At 34.8% G+C, this 21167-nt stretch overlaps 3 protein-coding genes across 3 annotated transcripts; 2 read left to right on the top strand and 1 right to left on the bottom strand.

Moving 5' to 3' along the window:
- Positions 1-621: 621 nt before the first annotated feature.
- LOC131607828 (uncharacterized) lies at positions 622-2358 on the bottom strand. The gene is made up of 3 exons (XM_058879783.1): positions 2181-2358; positions 1611-1763; positions 622-1490 (listed from the first exon to the last, which is right to left on the bottom strand). The coding sequence occupies exons 1-3, from the start codon at positions 2277-2279 to the stop codon at positions 777-779; spliced, it is 966 nt and encodes a 321-aa protein (XP_058735766.1). The 5' UTR covers positions 2280-2358; the 3' UTR covers positions 622-776.
- A 4248-nt stretch (positions 2359-6606) lies between these two features.
- Positions 6607-9547, top strand: LOC131603283 (uncharacterized). Its single transcript, XM_058875585.1, has 7 exons — positions 6607-6845; positions 7024-7265; positions 7523-7583; positions 8175-8299; positions 8575-8637; positions 8733-8857; positions 8986-9547. Exons 1-7 carry the CDS (start codon positions 6743-6745, stop codon positions 9116-9118), a joined length of 852 nt encoding a protein of 283 aa, XP_058731568.1. The 5' UTR covers positions 6607-6742; the 3' UTR covers positions 9119-9547.
- A 143-nt stretch (positions 9548-9690) lies between these two features.
- On the top strand, positions 9691-10679 carry LOC131603284 (protein NOI4-like). The gene is made up of 3 exons (XM_058875587.1): positions 9691-9899; positions 10041-10232; positions 10353-10679. The coding sequence occupies exons 1-3, from the start codon at positions 9891-9893 to the stop codon at positions 10377-10379; spliced, it is 228 nt and encodes a 75-aa protein (XP_058731570.1). The 5' UTR covers positions 9691-9890; the 3' UTR covers positions 10380-10679.
- The last annotated feature ends 10488 nt before the right edge of the window (positions 10680-21167 follow it).

The raw sequence follows: 21167 nt of genomic DNA, 5'->3' as shown, positions 1-21167 counted from the left end.
CCTCCAATTTCCACTCCTTTCTCTTAACCATTTTAGTAAGCAAAAATATTTGGTTCTTCAAACCTTTTCTCTTAACCATTTTAGTAAGCAAAAACATTTGGTTCTTGAAATCTTGTCACCATTTCTGACAAAGAAAATGAAGTTGAAGAACCAAAAGAATATATATAGTTCAAATTGCTTATAAATATTCAATAAATGTTAATATTGCTTACCTATATATTGATTATTAGAAGACAGAAAAAGACATTCTTGTAATAATAAAACAAAAGACTGGTAAGACTAGGCTTTCCATCAACGATAAGCGCCATATTACAACATTGTCTATGTTACCAGAGGACTATTAGATTTAGAACTGAATGCATTTAATCATTTTATGGAAATATGATAGTTGTACATAAAAACATTTTAACTGTTAAATACTAAAATATCGATATGTTAGACCATCCCTTTCCCTGTTCTAAGTAGATGAAGCTCCCAACAGCCTTCAATACAGATTCCTCAGAAAATCTCAAAGTTATTCAGACACATTCATATAACCAAGTCATCAAATAACCAAAACTATAAGGCACATTCATAGGGAAATTCAAATCACCATGCATAAATATATATAATTGGATATAACCCTACACATTTGTTACCAAAATCTGCATATAATTGTTTAAGTCATGCATGAGTTAGGAAACAGAAGTCTTAAAATTAAACCAGTTTAAACATAACCAATCCTAAAACCACTAATATGAAGAAAAAAGAAAAAAGGAGATGAAATTTGCAACATACTAGAGCAAACCATCGATCAGGGAACACTTAAGAAAACGTTTAACTTTAGATGTGGCATCTTTGACTCTTTGATATGCCATGATAGACTCTGTTTGCATTCCAGCCAATCTCGCTTTCCATGCAGCCTCTCTATCACATGCTTCCTTAAGCTTCTGTGAGAATTTCTTCTTATCATCTTCACTTTCTTTCAATTCTTTTTTAGCAATTTCAATAAATTCCGTAATGCTGTCTGTTTTCTCTTTTAGCTTGCTACTCTCTTTAAAAGCTTGTCTTGCCTCAAGTATCTCATTTAGCCTCGTGAGAAGCCAATCAACCTTCACCTCCATGACTTTTACATCATTGATTTGATCAATCATCTGTTCCACTCCTTTCACGTTTGTAACATTTTGGTTGTCCAATGCATATATGACTTCACAGATGTTCTCCAACATCACTGAACGATATTTCATTGTTCTTGCCTTACAATCCTTAGCAATATCTCCATGCTTGTTGATGATTTTTCTTAATATCTCCACATACTCCGGCTTCACTTGATATGCATTATCTTCAGGCCGGCTTTGTGTTTCGGAATCATCATCATTTCTCACCATGGCAACAATTTCAGTTAGTTTAAGACTAAGTGACGGGGTTGAACTTTCAGCCTCATCTTCTTCCTCAATTACTTCTGGTACACCTACTGTTGAGTTTTCAACAATATCAGTCTTTTGACATGCCTGCACCAAATATATTCAGTCCGTTGAATTTTCATACGTGCTGATAAAGTTGACAGAAAATTGCACGAAAAATTACGATAAAATAGATATTGCGCATAAGAAACATTATTTATTCCATACAGAATTGATGGTTTGAGGTGGAAGAACATCATGTTGTTGGATGGCATCAGTGGCAGAACAATGTCCTCTTAACATAGGAGGCTCTAAACATCCTGGCAATAATGTTGTGCCCTTTTCAACCAGCCTTATAGAGAATCTCCTGCCAGAGGCAAACTGAACATATATACAAAGCAACAAAATGAGTACCAAGCATATACATCCATGAATAGGTTTAGCAAAACTGAGAACCAAAAAATGTTCAAAACATCCCCTAATTTTTTTTGCTTCATCTCCGTGTAACAAATGATTTCCTAAGATAGTTAAATGAAAAAAAAGAAGGAGAAACTGATTTTGCTTCCAAGATCATGTTTTTATTTTCAATAAAAATTCCTCCTTTAAGTAATATTTAAATTTTATAAAAAAAAAAAAAATCACCATCTTCATAATATCTAGAGAAATAAAGCTAGAGGGTTTAATCTACTTTCATATCATACAAACTAACTAGTCTAAAAGCTAAAATAGCCATAAACTGTATCAACATTGCTAAACAAAAAAAAAAAAAAAAGAATCAGTGGATGAACAAGGTTTTACCTGGTTGTTAAGGTTGATTGGTTCAATATGAGAAACATTTTCAGCATCATTCAAGCTCTTTCTTTTCATCTTCCCAGCTTTCTCTATCTTTGGTAACATTGTTGTCTTGATGGGTTTTTTAGTATAATGTATCCCACTTTTATTGAGACAAAAGTAGTTGAAGATTAAAGAGTAAAGACCAATACAGGAAAAAAGGGAGGATGAAGCCACATGCAAATTCTGCTTAATACTCAAAATGGCAAAATATTTCACAATGCTATTACATTGTGTGTGAACTGTGAACCATCATTTGACCGTTGATTCAGCTGATCACTCTTTTTTTGTTTTTATTTTAATTTCGATTTTTTTTCTAGCTGTTTTCCTCTTATTCCTAGTAAGATAAGAAGTGCTATTTTTTGTTTGTTTTTACAAATTGATTTGGTTCCATTTTATGCGATCAAATTTTTTTAGTAAATCATATTTTTATTAATATTATTCCTATAAAGAAATATTTAAATAATAAATTTCATATAAATCATATTATGTAATATATTAGAAAAAATAATTATGTTTGTTATAATATTTTAAAAAATTGTTTAATAAAAATAATAGATAGCATGGAGTATATCATGCTAATGGAAAAAAAAGGGATTTGGATCGTCTACTGCTGCTCTACCTCATGTCTACCTTTTGTTCCTATCTCTCTACCTTTTACTCTCTCTCATCTTCAGCAATTCTTTTTTGATATCCAATTTCTCTCTCCTTACTCTCACAAAACATAGGCTGCACTGCTGCTCAACAGCAGATGATCCATTTCCAAAATAAAGGTTTAATGCCTTTTTTAGACTTTATATTAATATTTGAAATGATTTGGTTGGTTTAGTTGTATATTTTTAATGGAAATTTCTTTTTACACCTATATACATTCTTACAAATCCGCCGTAAAAAATCTAAAATACTTCTATATTTCGGATATTCATATCCGAAGACACATAAAAGGGTGATTTCGAATATACATATCCGAAGACATTTTTTATAAAAAAAAAATGTTTTCGGATATGCATATCCGAAATCACTCTTTTTTTTTAAAAAAAAAAATTGTCTTCGGATATGCATATCTGAAAATTGTTGCGGTTTTTCACAAAACCCAAACAACCACGCCTTCTGTTCATTCTCTTCAAAATTAAAACTTTTTCATTTCAAACTCATTTCTGCCAAGTTGTATTCAAAGCATTGTTACTCTACAACTCCTTCCAAACATTGATAAAGGGTTCAAAACTCCATTCAACATCTACTCAAAGCTTCAAGAAATTGTAAGTTTCCACAACTTTACACTCTAGCTTGTAAATGTTATTAGGGCTGTTAGATATTAGAATAATGTTGTAGGTTGAAGTTATTGTAGGTCAATGATAGTGTTTAGATGATAAAAATTAGATTTTGAATAAGTTAGGCAAGAAATGGTAGTCTGCAAAAATGGTTGTTCGCATGTAGGGGGCTTTTGCGGAACGGTGGCACAAGGAGACGTCTTATTTTCACTTTCCTGTTGGGGAATTGACGATCACCCTATACGATATAGCGTGTCTTCTCCACCTGCCGACCAGAGGGAGGTTATTGGACCATTCCCGGATACAACGGATTGAGGCCATCGAGTGGATGTTGGATCATATGGGAATGAACCCATATATTACTGATTTTGAGTGTCGAGCAACGAATGGGGCGCATATCTGGTTCTCCATCCTAAAAGAGCTATATGAGAACCACTTGGTGGCGGCAGCAGAGTCCGAGGAAGAGGGTGATGGGGTTTTTCTTGAGTACCACTGGGCCTGCGCTTTCAGTGTTGGTTCATGTTGTTGGTTGGCACATCCCTCTTTGTGGACAAAAGTGTCACCTACATAGACATGACATACCTCTAGTACGCTATTAATTTGACTAGAGTGCACGAGTGGAACTAGGGACCGCCATTATGGTATACCTATACCAGAAGCTGAATGAAGCAAGTCTATGGAGGACCAGACAATTGAATGGCTCTTACACACTCCTCACGGTACATTTATTTTTAATTATATCACATTTAATATGTTATTCGTTAACGTGCACCAACATATTATCTTATTTGTGTTTCAAAGCTGGATCATCTCATACTTCCACCGCATCCACGACTACGTATCATGCCTAGGGCTGCACGATACGTCCTCCATATGGGGAATTAGAAGGTGGATTCATACTCGATCGTACTGCTCATGATGATATCCAGTGGACGCCTTTCAGTGATTACAATGATGTTGTCCCATTCGACCGCATCACATTATATTTTGGCTGGTTGGCATGTGGGACCAACACCATGGTCAGATATTTGTCGGAGCGGTGCATGAGACAGTTTGGACGTGTACAGATGATACCGAGATTTCCTTTGGAGGCTGCTTCCGACACCGTTACCCGTCGAGATCTCACTGCTACATTTGAGGATTTGGCGCATCATTTGGTGCTTGAGGAGTATCGGCGTATGGTGGCCACCCAAAGCTGGAATTGTGTAGATGCTTATGTGACATGGTTTTATCAGGTGTCACATCCTATCATGACACTCGGTGCTCTTGGATGCTCACCTAGGCCAACACATGAGGAGCTCTTGAAGAACCTGTAGACCGAGGATGACCATGCCGTTGATCTCCTGCCAATATGCCAGTGGATACAGCTAATTAGGCAGGAAGCATTGGACAAAGGGATCATGTAGCGGAGCGGTCCAGAGGCGATTGCCATCATGGAGAGGGTTGTCAGTGAGGCGGTTGGTGCGGCGACGTATAGGAGGCAGAGGAGGTCGCATGGTGTTCGCATTAAGCATACTCAGTAGTAGTTGCTTATTTATGTTTTATTCATAACCTTTTTTCTGTGTTGTAATATTTTGACATTATGCACTCATCGGACAAGTATTTCCATATTATGATACCGGTATCTTATTCTAGATTACGTAGTTTTTATTTTCCGTTACATTTTGTCGAATAATAAGAGGTTTTAAAAGAAGGGTTAATGAACTTTTTGGTCCCTCTAAATATTGCAGATTTCGTTTTTAGTCCCTCCAAAATTTTCCTTTAAGAAATCGTCCCTTCAAAATTTTTTGTCTAAATTATTGGTCCCTAACGTCAAATTTGCTAGAGATTAGCTACGACTTTAGCTACCGATTAGCTACGAAATTTGACGTTAGGGACCAATAGTTCGGAAGAAAAATTTTGAAGGGACGATTTCTTGAAGGAAATTTTTGGAGGGACTAAAAACGAAATTTGAAATATTTAAAGGGACGAAAAAGTTCATTAACCCTTAAAAGAATGATATCATTGTTTTGAAAAAAATGAATCACTTAGAGCATATTTCGGATATGCATATCCGAAACTGGTTCATGGTGTTTTCGGATATGCATATCTGAAATCAGTGAAAATGTGATAAGGGTGCCTTCGGATATGCATATTCAAATGGTATTTTGGAAATATTAGGGGTGTGTTTCCACCCTATATGGGTGCATAAAGAAATTTCTATTTTAAAATGTAAAGTTTTATTTATCCAATACAAAAAATTAGATACAATTAAAATATCCTTTTAGGTATTTGCACCTGTATGAAGTTGTCCACGAGTCATCGTCATGAAGCAATAAATGCCTAAATTCCCATGAAAGTAAAATGTTTTCTTTTGCTCTTCCAAACATAAATGTGTGAGTGCACGACATTCGATGCTGAAGTAACAAACCCATACCTTATTGAGCATAAAAATGGGCTTGGAGGGCAAGTGTTATGTGTTTGTCATATCGACCCCGACCGAACACTCTAAGGGAGTAACAACCCTTCTAGAATCTTCAGAGAAGATGCCAAATTGAAGTAACAACTTTCAAAAACAATATCACTTCACTCTTCTTCCCCACATATTGATTTGCGCATTGGAGTGTTAATCTTGAAGATTCCCCATCTCCATCGCGTCGGAAGCTAGACCCACCATTACTTTCGATCATCAGTTTATTTCTAATTTCAAAACAGAACAAAATATTTAAGAACTATTAATAAAAATAATATTAATAATTTAGTAATAATGTATATATATATATATATATATAATAAACTAATCAACATAATTTTATCCTTTAAAATTAAAATAAATGAGATATTGTGAGCTCCAGTCACATGAGTAGATATTTTTGATATTGCGTATGCATTTAATTGATTAAAAATCCTCCTTGTTTATATTTTGATTTTAAATTATCGTAAAAAAAATCAATCTTAAAAAAAAATTCTGTAAATTCTTATCTATTCAACATAATTTTTTTTGGTAAAAATACTTTAAAAAAACTATTTAATAAATAGTTAATACATTATATTAAATTGTTAATATTATGTAATTAGTTGAATGTATAATATTCAATTTTTTTGATGGTTGAGAAGTTGTTCCCAACATTTCCTCTTAACTATAAAACGATTTGTTGACTATAGAAAGAAGAAAAAGCGGTTTGAGAGAAGAAAGGGTGTGTCTGAAATCACAAAATCGGAAGTTAGAGGAAGCAACACGCACAAACTAAAATACAGTCTCATCTTCACTCACACATCATGTTCATGCTTTCTCTCACTCTCAACTGCTGGAGTTGTTGCGGTAGCACAAGTAGAGCTCACACCACATATTCTCCTTCTATCTTCACCACTCTAGCTCACAGTTAATTACTCTCTTAACTTCCTCTAATTTCTCTCGCACTTTTGTTATTTCTTTCATACTTTTTGATTGATTTTCCTATTACCAAATAGCACAAATGAAGATAAACCCTAATCAAGAGTTTCCCAAACTCTTAATCAGATAATTCAAACAAGCCTAATAATATGGCTTTTTTTCATAGGAAGTAGATATGGCACATGTTGCTTTGCCAAGAAATCTTTGAAGAAATCCAAAAGAGAAGGACCACCAGAGTCATATGGTGGTGACATTTCAGATGAGAAATTTGTTCAAAATGATAATTTGGACACTTCTCTTATACCACCTGCTCAGAATGCTAACCCTTTTCCTTCCAGAAATGCTGTGCTTCAGGCTTGCATAATAACTTCTGGTCTTATAGCTGCGTTTGGGACAGTCATTCGCCAGGTTCTTGTCCTTTTATCGCATTTTTCAGTTCTATTGTATTGTCTATTTTAATTATATAAGCACGCCTATACAAGAAATCTATGTTTCATTTAGCCATCATAGAAATTATTTTAGTTTGATTTGATCTTTCTTCACCATATTAGCAAGGAGAAGTTGAATCGAGAGTTTTTAAGTTTATGAACATATCATTGAAGGTTCTTAGTTAGCCATCGAAATTTGCATACACAAGACATTATGTAATATGTTGCACCTTGCAGGTGTCTCATATTGCGTCAATAGAAGGATTGCCGGTCTTGGATTGCTCTACAGAAGTATCATGTATGACACTTTTTTTACTTCATCGTGCTATTTTTGATTTTTCAAACTTCTGCGAATTCTCTTTAATCTGAATTTGTAACAAGATAATATGAATCAAGTACTATTTATGAGCTTCTAATTGCATAAACAATACGTTATTCTCAAATATGAAGCAGTACTGATGTTGGTGGCAACATACTGAAATGAAATGCACCTTTCAATTTTGGATTTTCGTAAGCTATGTCAGGGGGAAATTATTGAACATGAAGGTTGATAATTTGCCAATTTTCAACCATAAAGCTTGAAAGAAAGTACAATGTTTCCTCTGAGTGGATGGAATGCTCTTAATAATTGGAGTGAAGCTAGACATGCTCAGATTTTTTTATAGTGAATTGGGATTTTTTTCGTGAACACTAGCATGTAATCTAAACTATCTCGTATTCTGGTGGTGGAACTTTAAAGCTAACATGAAATGACTTCTAATTGATCTAAACATGATTTCTGTTGTGACCTCAAATGAACTTGTTTCTTCTGGTAAATACTTGACAAATGTGTTGAAAATGTTTATTATGATGTGAGAAATATCTTAAGATATTTGTCTCTTATTTGCAGTTGGTTTTGAAATGTGGCATCTTGAGTTGATTACAGGACTTGTAGTATTAATATCATCGAGCCGCTATTTGCTACTGAAGACTTGGCCAGATTTTGCCGAGTCCAGTGAGGCAGCCAATAGACAGGTAACTGAATGAAATAGATTCTCTGTGATCAAAATATCATACTGTCCCTGCAGCCGGCCGGACATTAAGTACTACTGAATGAAGATTGGTCTACTACACACAATTTTAAGTTAACTTTTAAATCTGATTTACTGAATTTAAAATTATAGAGTAGTTTGATTTTAATCCAACAGTTCTTAGTTATTGAATTCAGTGAATAATTCCTGCCTGTGATAACTTTTTGTTTGTCATTTTTGTGTTTCTTAACTCTGAAACTATTTTGTTTTCCCAATCAGGTCCTTAGCTCACTCCAACCTTTGGATTATATTGTCGTTGCATTTTTGCCTGGAATTAGCGAGGTTAAAACATAACTACTCTTCTCGGCTTATTTTACTATTCTAATTTAATTTTCATTACTTAACCTAAAATGACATCTTATCAACTTGAATTCCAGGAACTACTTTTTCGTGGTGCAGTTCTGCCACTTTTAGGAATGAACTGGCAGAGTATTGGGGTAGCAGCTTTCATCTTTGGTGTTTTGCATATAGGCAACGGTCGAAAGTATTCCTTCGCCATTTGGTGCATATCTTTCTAAAATCTAAATTCTTCCCCACGACTCTCACTACCATGAACCATCTCTTTATCACCAAGGCCTGAAGATCACATCAATCATGATCTAATTAGAATCTTTTTTTTTCTTCCATCAGGGCAACCTTTGTTGGTCTTGCTTATGGATATGCTACAGTTTTATCTTCTAGCCTCGCAGTTCCCATCGCTTCTCATGCAGTGAACAACCTGATTGGAGGGCTTTTATGGAAATACACATCAAAGCAGAAATGAAACGAGTAAATCTATAACTCCTGGTAAAAAAAAATCTCAATAGATAAATCTCAACCTCCTATTTCTCCTCAACCGTCCCCCGTCACTGTCTAGATTTGGTGTTATGTATACAAGAATTATGGTGCAGAGACTCAGATCATACAGAGGCCAATCCAAGAGATCTGTTTGCAAATGCAGCAACTATTATTTTTTTGTTTGTATAAACTGGGAATCTTCTGCGTGCAACTACGGCAACTATCGATAGCACATTATTTCTCCATTTTTTAAGAAAAAATAAATTTGATTCTGTATAGGTTTCTGCTGTAATTACGTCGAAACCCTTGTCGTTTGATTCATTCCATAAATTGATAACTAAAATTTGTAACAAAAAAAACTACTATATCAGTTGGCTTGGTTAATGATGTTAATTATATTACCATATTTGGAAAATGGCTTCATTCCTTTAGGACTAACCCATCATTTTCTGTTACCCTTTAAAGGAATATTCTTCTAAAAATAAAAAGGAAAAAACAAAAAACAGAAAAACCAAATCAGCCGCGTGTTGTACGAGTGGGCCAATCAGGAATGTAACAACAGCTTGCATTCCGCATCGTTTCCCATTCCTCACCCCTCTTATAAAATCTTTCATTTCCAACCTGTTTTTTAATTCATTTCATTCTCTTCTTCTTCCTATATATATATTTTTCTCTTCTGTCTCTTCTTTGTTGTCTATATTCCTTTTCCCCTTCTGAAATTTGGGTAAACCACCAATCATCACAAAGCTTCAAACACCATGGCTTCGGTAAGTTCTCTGTCCAAACCAATGATTTTATACACAATTTAACATAAATGAATCATCTTTCCTTTATTATGTACAAAAGGGTATCTTGATTCTTGATGATCATTTATATTTAATCAATGTTTTGAATATATGAATATGCAGTATGAACAACAACAAGGAAAGCCTTTACCCAAATTCGGAGAATGGGATGTAAATGATCCTGCATCAGCTGAAGGATTCACTGTTATATTCAACAAAGCCAGAGATGAGAAAAAAACTGGCGGGGGAGGATCAGCCCGAATTAATTCACAGCGAAGATCTGATTCGCGCAAGGATGACGATAAATCCGCCAAAGTAACATATTAATTCAATTGGTTACATCAATACATTTTATCCTTAAAATAACAACAATAGTGTCTGTTATGATTTATGAAGGTGAAATTTGATGATAATATAATTTATTTATTTTTGCAGAAAAAGTGGTTTTGCTTCAAACCATAGACAAACAAGGATATGTGCTCTGGTGCAAAGAACATATGATTCTTATCAGTTTTCTTTTGAGATGTTCTGAGGCTACCTCTGTCGTTAAATCAAGAAATAGATAAAAAAGAAAAAAAGAAAAAAGAAATAATCATTGTAGTTTTTAGTTTTGTTTTTGTTTACTTTTTCTTTGCCACCTAATACATACCATGGATCTATCTATCTTGTAACTTGTAATACCCTCCAGCCAAAAAAAAGTTATAATATAAATATATGTAAATAGGTGAATGAATGAATAACTACGTTTTGCAATTATAGTAAGCAGATACTATTGTTAATTTTTTCATTTGTGAAACTTTTCTATATACTTTCTTCATGTTTATGACCTGAATTTTTGTATATTTTGCTTTTGTTTTTTTATTGAGGAATCTTTTATTTAAATGTGAGGTTTGGAAGTGGGATTGGTGTCGTTGAATGAAGACAAAATGTTAACAGCAGGCAGCATGATGTTGCTGACCATGACTGATAATGGTAATGGTATATGTATGCATTTTATTTAATACATAATTTATAGTACTATATGATGTTATAATAATGATGAGTAATAGCTTACTAATATTTTCAATTGATTGACTTTGAAATAGAATGTGTTATTAAATGATTGATTGGGAAGGTGAAACACTGCTTATTTCTTATTATTTTCATATTGGCTTATTAGCTATGGAAACCAATATTTAAGTTACTTGTAAGCTTGGTGGTTAGTTTGTTGTTAATGAAATTGATACAAGACAAAATAGTACTGACAAACTTTTAGGTTAATTGAAAAGATAATTTATCTAATATATATTGTCTAAATACATTAATTATTTAAGGGTTTAATGGATATGCACCGACACTGTAAAACAGTTTTACACTGTCATCCAATAAAAAACAAGCAATTTGCCATGTCTTTAAAAATTTTAAAGATAAAAGTTTGATGGAATTAGATACATGGTTGTGATTGATTGACAGTGCAAAACTATTTTACATTATGAGTGTATCACCCATATTTTCTGATTATTTAATATTTTTTTATTTTTTATAAATGAGATTGGGGAGAGAGAGGACAACTTTGGTCAATTAAATAATAAGAGAATGAAGTTTTTTTGTGTGGCTTTGACAAAATGGTTTATATTGTCCTAAATAATAAGAGAATGAGAAGGATTTTGGCTAGTGGTTTTGTTGGAAGCATCCATATTGCAATTCTTTGTCTGTCTCGACGTTTAGTTTCTTACAAGTGCTGAAAACTTCATAATTATCTCCAATTTATTACGTTTCAATTTGTGCTCATTTTAAAATAGTCCTTGTGGTATCTTCTCATCTCCTTGGATTTGTGTTTATATATGACATAAATGGAAATTATTGAGAAATTGGAGGTGAAGCTTGTCTTAAACCGAAAGAAACTTATCTCTTAAATTGAATGAAGTGAAATCGAGTGGAATATAATGAATCTAAAATTTTCATTAAAATTTCGGAAAGTTCTTCATTACACTTAAAAAAAGTTATTGTACACATAAATTTGTGGAGAAAAATATGGTAGTAAATGATAAAATAAAATGAAATCAATATCAATCAATTTCATTATGCTCCGTCCAATTTTAACTAATTCAAATAATAAAATTTTGTTCTACTTCATCTCAAGTCACTCAATTATGCCCCAATCCGTCGATTAAAATAAAATCTATAACAATTTAAATTCGTTAATTAAAATTTATTCATTTTTAAATTCTTAAGTTTGTATGGATCAACTATAAGTCTTCATTCTTAAATTTTGTTGGACTATTTATATAAGTTTAAAAAATTGTAAGATAAAATTATATCTTCTAATCAAAAGTGATTCAAAATGCATATTACAGAAAAATTTTGGTCAAATTTTTTTATTTTTAAATAGAAGGATCAATTTTAAAATTTGAAAAATATGGACCATTGGATAATCTTTAAAAAAAAAATCCAAAACAATTTCAAAATGTATCGGGGAGACTTCACAACATTTTTAAAAGGGTGATTACTCGAGCTTGGAGGCTCAAGAATTTGATGAAGGTTCAAGATCTAAAGAAAAATATGTTTCTCTCCGGGTTTCTATAGAAAAGGATGTTGGCGGGGTTATGAAGAACAACCCATGAGGCTATGTGTTAAAATGTTATTGAGAATTTTATTGTACACTTTATGTAACTTGAGTTGCGTTGGACATGATGAGAGGGATGAGTATATATAGTAGTGTCATACGGTGAACTGACTTTTTAATAATCGAAATGTCGCGGTAAGCAAGAGTCGCCACCGACTTTTATTTTATCCAAACTAAATCAGAAAGGCAAAAAGAAACAGAAAAAAACCTTTTTAAAGAAATCTAAGTTCGGGGGGTAATTTATGCAAAGGGAAGGTGTAAGGCACCCTTTGCATCCATGGTTTTCCATGGGCTCTTAATTGATTTGCTTGCTCGTTTGTTTAGAAAATGTAGATGAAAGAAAAAAGTGGACTTTAGCTCGTAAATGAGCGTAGCCAGTTTTCGAAGAATTGTGAGAAAGAATATTAAAGATGAGCATTGCAAGGCAATTAGGGGCAATTACCTTAAACTCAGATGATAGGTCTCTTTTTAGCCTTTCAGAATGAAAGGGTCTATCCTTGCCATAAGAGGGCAGGAAGCCTTTCGTTTGGAGGTTGAAGGGTCGTCGAAGCATCCTTTGCCATGAGACTGTCCCATGCCATAGAAGGGCAGGTAGTCTAAGGCAAGAATCAGAATAAGCCATTTTCGTTAGGCAACCAGAAGATACCTCAGCCTTTTTTCGTGGGCAACTTCCGAGGGTCGAGGTCATATTGTGTATCGAAGGCAGCATCATTTAGGGTCGTATGACCTTTAGTATTCGAGGCAACATGGCTGAGGTATCTTCGAATTCGAGGGACATGGCTTATTCTGCAAAAACACAAAGGCAACAGGCAACAGGCAACAAGGCAACAGAGAGGTTACCCCAAAAGTGTGCGTGTGTGCAACAATCACGTGGTTAATTCAACATTTATTTGTAATTAATTATCTAATTCAATTAAGACTTGCACTCCCTAGGATTACTAACCACGCAGTTTAATATAAAGCAAAAAAAACAATAGCAATATGGGGAAGGGAAATTGTAACCAGCGGAGGAGAGGGGAATCGAAACCAGCGGGATAATAAACAATAATTGAAACAGAAAATATTAGAGTTAGGGTTTTAGGGTTACCGATACGCGTAGCTTTGGCAATTGACAAACCCTGAAGATTGGAAAAGAAAGAACAAACAGAAAAGTGGGTGAGTGCATCATCGGTTCGAAGGCAAAAGAACTAACCCTAAAATAAAAGGATAAATGTTGAAAGGCTAAATAAATGAATAAAGAAGAATAGATACTTAGCTTTGCATTTGATCTGATATGGTTGGTGATCGAAGGATGCCTTGAGACTAACCCTGAAAAGGCAAAAAGGCTGAGGAAAGATGAAGGCAAAACAAACCCCTGATTTTAAAAGAAAACAAAAATAGACTTTAATTTTAAGGTACTTAGCTCTGGGTTCTTGATCGGGCGCGTTGTCGGAGTGAACCATGTCGATAACCCTGAAAAGGCAAGGCACAAAAGAAAGAAAATATTTTTCAGTGTATTGGCATGTTCTTCGTAAACCCTGAATAGGGCACGGTTTTAAATAAGACAATGATATAATTTAATTAATTATTGGTCTTGCGACCTAATTAATAAAATCGGGATAAAGTAATTGAATCGAAAGCAGAAATGATTTCTATGAATTATTGAAATAAATAAAATAGATAAATATAAAATAAAATAGGTAATTAAAATAAATATATGGTTAAATATATAATTATGTAATTAAAAAAAAATTAATATAAATAATATATAATAAAACACGAAATAAATAAATAAATAAATAAATTATGAAAGAAAGAAAAAAAGGTTTTATAAAATTATTTTATTTGTTATATTATTATAGAGTAAAGAAAAAGAAAACAAATAATAATATATATATATATATATATATATATATATATATATATATAAATAAAATAAAAACTATATCACATAAAAAAAATTAAGAAAAACTTAACTTTTGATTGCGTGCTGCGCCTCTATGATGGTTCACGGTGGACCGGCACATTCTGGCGCGTTGGATTGAAGGAGAATGCAATCTGAAGGCTAGACAGACGAGGGAATACAATAACGCGTGCTTCTTGATGCACATGATCCATTCGCTCCAATTCAAAAACGCGCGCCCAGGGACAACCAATGGGGAACTGACACGCAGTCATCCCCTACCTCTGGCCGTCGTCTTAGACTCTGCAACAGTCTATAGCGACGGTTTTGTCCGTAGCCAAAAATCGCCCCCTTTCGAATACCTGCAAGCAGCCATAGAAATATTTCGCGAGGGTGCGATCGAGTTCGTATGAACCTCACGCGTCCCTTTATGGCCTTAATTTGGCCAACAAATACCTGTAGCGAAAAACCCTAAAACGGAAACCTAATCTCTAACAATGGCATACCTCAATACAGTCACGCATTCATCTAATAAATTATCCAGAATCACTCTATGCATCATAACAAATCATAATATGCATCCGAATCATGTTTATATGCGATGAATTATGCAATACGAGTCAAGAAAATTCACGACAAACCTGGCCTTAATGGAGATAGTTCTGGGGTTGCTGATGCCGTATGACTGTTCAAACACCTTCAATAATCCTCAGGGAGTGAGTAGCAATGCTCAGAACGGGTTGAATTGCTCTCAATCCTCAAAATCGAAGTTGCTCCTTCTTGAAACTTTTTGAATGGCACTAGGGTTCTTTCTCTGCAGATTTTCGTCCCCCTTGCATCTGGTATTGCTATCTATTTATAATGGATGAATTAGGGTTGATAAATTTAGAAAAAATCTTAGTGAATCATGAATTTGCAATCTTGAAAATTGGCTTGGGAATTTGTCTTTAAAAACTTCTAAATTTGGCCAAATTAATCCAATTTTTTTCCAATTAGCCTTTGCACGAAATTTGATTGAATATTTTGTTTAAATGGTGATTGGATTTGATTGGAATGGAGTCTTTAATTGAATATTTGATTTTCATGATTTATATAAGTTAATTATCATATTTAAATGATCAAAAAATTTATATAAAATCAAATAAAAATTAAAATTTCGTGGGAATTAGGTTTGAGGCTTTAGATGACTTGTGGATCAAGATTGAATCAAAATAACTTAGGCCCTATTTGCAAAAATATTCAAATTCTTTCACATTTTTCCCTCCAAAATAGCCTAACTTTGACAAGGTGTATTTCTCTCATTTCTTGAGGTATGGAAGTGTTCTTGGACTTTTTGGAAACCTTAGAGAGTCCTCTAACCAATGTCTTTGGTCCTATATCAAAATCATTTTCCATTCTCATTTTATGACCTTTTGAAAAAAATGTCTTTTTGTTGACTTTTGAAAAGGACCTATAATGTATGCAGCCATATCTCTTAAACCATTGACCTATGGGCTCTGATTCTTGGACCATTGGATAGAGGAATGAATTCTCTTCAAAATGAGCTTTGGTGGGAATTTTTCTGATGAAGTATGAATATTTGGTGAATTTTCAAAGTTTGGTTGACTTTTTAGTTCATGCCCAAAATAGTAACTCTTGACTCTTGACTTCTCTGATCTTTCCTTGCATCATCATGATCAACCTTTGATCAAATGATGATTTTAGGGTTATGAGGATGTTGTTGACCAAATATCTTGAGTTTTGACTATATATTGACTTGAAATGACTTTTTTGCCCTTGAGAGTCGACTGTTGACCTAATCAGGATTTGAGGGACTAAATTTGCTCTGTTTGACTTGAAACTTTATATGGAGATACTTCGGGATGTTAGCTACCCTATGGAACCACCTTGAGCCATTGATTCAATGATTTTCCATCGAATTAATCAAATCCTAGTTCAGAGCTTCTGTATAGGAGAGTGTGTTTATGAGCTTTTGCCTATGGACTTGAAGCTTGAATAAGAGAAATACTGTGGGCAAATTTTGGGGTATGACAGCTGCCCCTGTTCAATTATCTTAAACCTGAAGGTGTAGAGTGGTTTGTGTGCCAGTCGGTATCTGAAGGTGGAAGATGATTGAACACAAGAATACCAAGAAATTTGCCTTATTTGAAGTAGGGACTTTTGTCGGAGATGGGCTTGTAGATGCCATCTGGTAGTTGTTGGAGTATGGATTGTTGCAAAATTTCTGCTTTTGTTGTCTTCCCCTTTTTGAATGTTGAGGAATCGTCAAAGGTATCGACTTAAATCTGTGTTGGGTTATTTAAGGAACCGTCAAAGGTATCGACTTAAATTCGAAGCATATTATTGAGGCACCGTCAAAGGTATCGACTCAGATGTGCGGATAGATTGTATAAGGAACCGTCAAAGGTGTCGACTTATATCTGAAGTGTGTCGTTAAGGAACCGTCAAAGGTGTCGACTTAACTTTGAAGCATATCATTGAGGCACCGTCAAAGGTATCGACTCAGATATGTAGATAGATTGTATAAGGAACCGTCAAAGGTGTCGACTTATATCTGAAGTGTGTCGTTAAGGAACCGTCAAAGGTGTCGACTTAACTTTGAAGCATATCATTGAGGCACCGTCAAAGGTATCGACTCAGATATGCAGATAGATTGTATAAGGAACCGTCAAAGGTGTCGACTTATATCTGAAGTGTGTCGTTAAGGAACCGTCAAAGGTGTCGACTTAACTCCTGATGTATTAAGGAACCGTCAAAGGTGTCGACTTAATACTTGAGAATAGATTGTTAAGGAACCGTCAAAGGTGTCGACTTAACTCTTGTAAATAGAGATAGTAGTATCCTGAAAAGTAGAGGTTAGTTTTCTTATGTCATGATGCATGCGTTTATGTAATGAATGAGAAACTTTGTATGTTATGCGTGAGTTCAGTATGTATGTGATGTATGACTATGTTTATGATTTATGGTATGCAAACATGATTTATGTTGTCTTAGTCGAGAGAATAAATCTCCAGGTCTCTGTGATTTTGATGTTTGATTTCGTCTTGAAAGATGCTCAGCTGGGGATTTATGATTTCTGCTTTGGGATGATCAGTAGCTTGATATTTCCTGATTGGGGATAAAGAGAAAATAGGGATGTAAACCGTGTTGGGGAGCCATGCCTTTGTTGTTGGAAGACGTCTTCTTAGTGATTGCTCCGAGGGGATGTGATTTTGTGAACCCGACTCTGTGGGGAGATGTGGGTGTCTTGAAAGTTGCCCCCAGTATTATAGTAACTACCATTTGATTTAGGGCACACCACTGAGTGTTGATCAAGATGTCAAACTGTACTTGCATAGGTTTGCCCCAGTTAGTAGAAACTGTGGAAAGATTTGCCTCGCGAGGACTTTACGAAATATGAACTATGGGCGACATGCCCCTAGTAATCATTGGTCCAGGACAAAGTCCCATGTTGATTGGAGATAGATTAGGATTTGCTTGGATGCATGCCCCTGATTGTTTTTTTTTTTTTTTTTTGCATCTTTGAGAGATTCTCGGAATCTTGACTTGCTTTCCCCAGATTGATCGGGAAATATTTTGAAACCCACTTGAGATGTATGCCTTTGACTGTATGGTATTTGAGAGATTCTCGGAATCTTGACTGGATTGCCCCAGATTGATTGAGCAAAGCGTGTCATGCCCCTTGTATACGTAAGAGACATGGATTCTTGGAGTAACATTGTCTGTCGGGATGACTTTCAGTCATTAGTTGTTCCATGTACAAGTTCTTTCTGATGCTAACATTTGAAATTATGTAGCAGAATATGTTTAATAATGGATTCATGAGATGCAATGCATACGTTTGTCTTGAGTTTTTGAAAACATTAAAACAGGAGATGTGAAAGAGCGATATCTGTAAAACATGCTATTTTTTGTAGAAGCGAAATATCCACTCCGCATTTTAGTAAACCTTAAGGAGTCAGGATACCTTTTTGGTGACAGTATGCTTTCGAACTAACCATGCTTCAGTTAGGACTTTCAAGGGTTGTAACGTGGCTTGGTTCACGGTTTTAAGAAACAAAAGATAAAGGCTCAAAGTTTATTTATACCCATCCCCTTCTTCGTGATGTTCTTCATTCCTAAGCTCAGTTGGTTCGACTTATGCATTCAGGTTCCAAGAGACTTTTGGATTTGCGCCTTTGATAATGTTGATGGTTCGCAAACAAGGAGAACTTTTGAGATGGCAGTCACTTCTTCCTTTTGGTAGTCACAACTTTGAGTTGTTCAAGAATTTATTGACTTCTCTTTTTTCATTTTTTTGATATCCCTAATTTTTGCCTGAACTGTCTATTTTGAGCTTACAGTCAGCGGGATGCCTTGATATTTGCCTAAGTCTTCTTTTTTATTTTTGACTTAGCAGGCTTTTCTTTGTATATATGTTTTTTCCATTTTTTTTTGAAATATATTGACTGCCTTGTTTGATGATTGATGAACCGTCATTGTCTTTTGATTGATATCTCCAACACTTCTTTGATGTGTGCGGATGAACGCTTGTGATTGAAACCTTTGTTGAAAGGTGTACTAAATGATTCTCTTAAAATAGAATGCATAGCCAAATTAACTGAGAACTATCCTGCCCCAGGTTATAATCAAAGGTTTTAATTAGTACAAGAAAGAAAACTTCTACTTCTTAGGCTCAAAGGGGTTAACGAGGGATTAACATCCTTATATCTCCACTGTTTAGGAATTGAAACAATGCCTGTACATCGTCAGCATAGTCTGTTCGAAAGCATACTGTATGAGGTTGCGGTATCGTTCTCGTCATCCTCCCTTAAAAGGCTTACAGCTTAGCAGGAGTTGAGTATCACAAAACATATGCAGAGTAACGACATAATTTAAAAAGAGTGATAGCGAAATAATTTAATCAAGACAAACATATGCAATGCACTGATGATGATTATTAAAACAGATAATGTCTATCGTAATTAGAATGTTTAAACAAACAGAATAGAAATTGCAAATGAAAGTAAATCTAATGATCTAAAAAGTTCATCTTCCTAGGTATTAATCAATCTTTTTGTGATTAGGCATAGGAGTAGTGATCACCACAGGAGTCTTGGGATGATAGAATTCAATTTCACCAGCATCGATCATGTCTTGAATCTTGTTCTTCAATGGCCAACAATCATTCGTATCATGCCCCAGGGCTATTGGAGTGATATGCGCACCTTGCATTAGGCTTATAACGAGAAGAGGAGGTACTAGGATTCCTCGGAGGATCCTTCAAAGTGATTAGCCCTTTCTTCAGCAATTGTTGCAATGCTTCGGCCAGAGTCATATTGATCTTTGCGAATTGGCGCTTAGGTGTATCTGACTTGTGTATTTGTTGTCGAACTGGTGTAGAGATTAGAATTGTCCCCACAGATTGGTTGGGTTCATTGCGACCTTTCCGATTGTACCCAGTATTGGCCATATGAGGTTTCTCAGGTGAATTGAAGTCAATGATCTTGCAATCAATGAGGTCTTGGGTCATGTGCTTCAACGGTCCACAATCCTCTGTATCATGACCAGGACTGTTTGAATGATAAGCACATCTTGCATGGTACTTGTACCCAGGAGCGGGATTAGTAGGAAGTGAATATGGAGGCAATAGAGTTATCAAGTTCTGATTGAGCAGTTGTTGCAGAGCTTGAGACAGCGACATATGTAATGGAGTAAATGACCGCTTAGGCTTGGATCTCTGATTATCTTGACCACCTTGATACTTATATTGATTCTTCTCCTTCTCGATCAGAAGTGCCTTCAATTCTTCTTGCCCCTTGGCCAAGTGAAAGATTACTTTTTGGAACTGGTTATTCTGAGCCTGAAGATTTTTGACAGATTGTTCGAGATCCATCTTTCTTACTGAAATAAACAGCGGAAAGATGAGGCATTTGTTTTTATGAAACCTGTGATGTGATGTTTATGAATGATATGTTTATGCATATGCAATGATCTCAAGGAGTTAAAGGCCTTTTAACACATTTAAAAGAAAAGTAGAAACAAAATAAGTTAATTATTCTAAATAAAAACCAATGTATTATATGTTTTTTGTTACTGTTATTTTTTGAAGTTACATCAAAGAAATACTAAATAATAAATATAAAATAAAAGAATCATTCTTCAAGTCGGCGCTTTCTCTTCAATCCTCTGATTTCCTCTTTATGAGCTTTAACCATCTCGTTCTTTTCTTGAATGAGCCTATCAATCTCTAACTCCCATGATTGTATTTGGTCAGGTGAGATAAAGTCTTCAATCTTCCACTTGCGAGAGAAATAGTCAAGCATACTATCTCGTTCTTTAGCATTAGCCACTAATACTGCTTTTTCTGCTTCAACCTTTTGTAGACGCTTCTCAAGATCAGCCTTTTCTTGTCTTAAATAAGCAATGGTGGCAGCAAGGTCTTCGTTTGGAGCGGGTACATAAGGCTCCAGTTCTATGTGAACCTCAGGAGGAGTGATCCTCGGAACAACGGGTGTGTCAGATGGATGTGGTATGCCAAACTCGACGACTCGGTCATAAATCCATTTAAAGTAAAGATCTGAAGGAGTATCGATCCTCATTCCCAATTCTCTTGCACCCACCTTTTTTACTTCATACCAAGCTTTAATGAAGCGATTCTTCTTTTCAGTTGTATCTGAACCATAGTCAAAATTTTCCGCACTAAGATATATGGAGCGGGGCTTATCTTTCAAAGCAAAACCAAACTGATGTCGAGCAAGTATAGGGTTATAGGTAATTCCTC

The sequence above is a fragment of the Vicia villosa genome, linkage group LG5 (genome assembly GCF_029867415.1).
Source record: "Vicia villosa cultivar HV-30 ecotype Madison, WI linkage group LG5, Vvil1.0, whole genome shotgun sequence".
NCBI lineage: Eukaryota > Viridiplantae > Streptophyta > Magnoliopsida > Fabales > Fabaceae > Vicia > Vicia villosa.
This window is presented reverse-complemented; position numbering and strand designations above follow the sequence as displayed.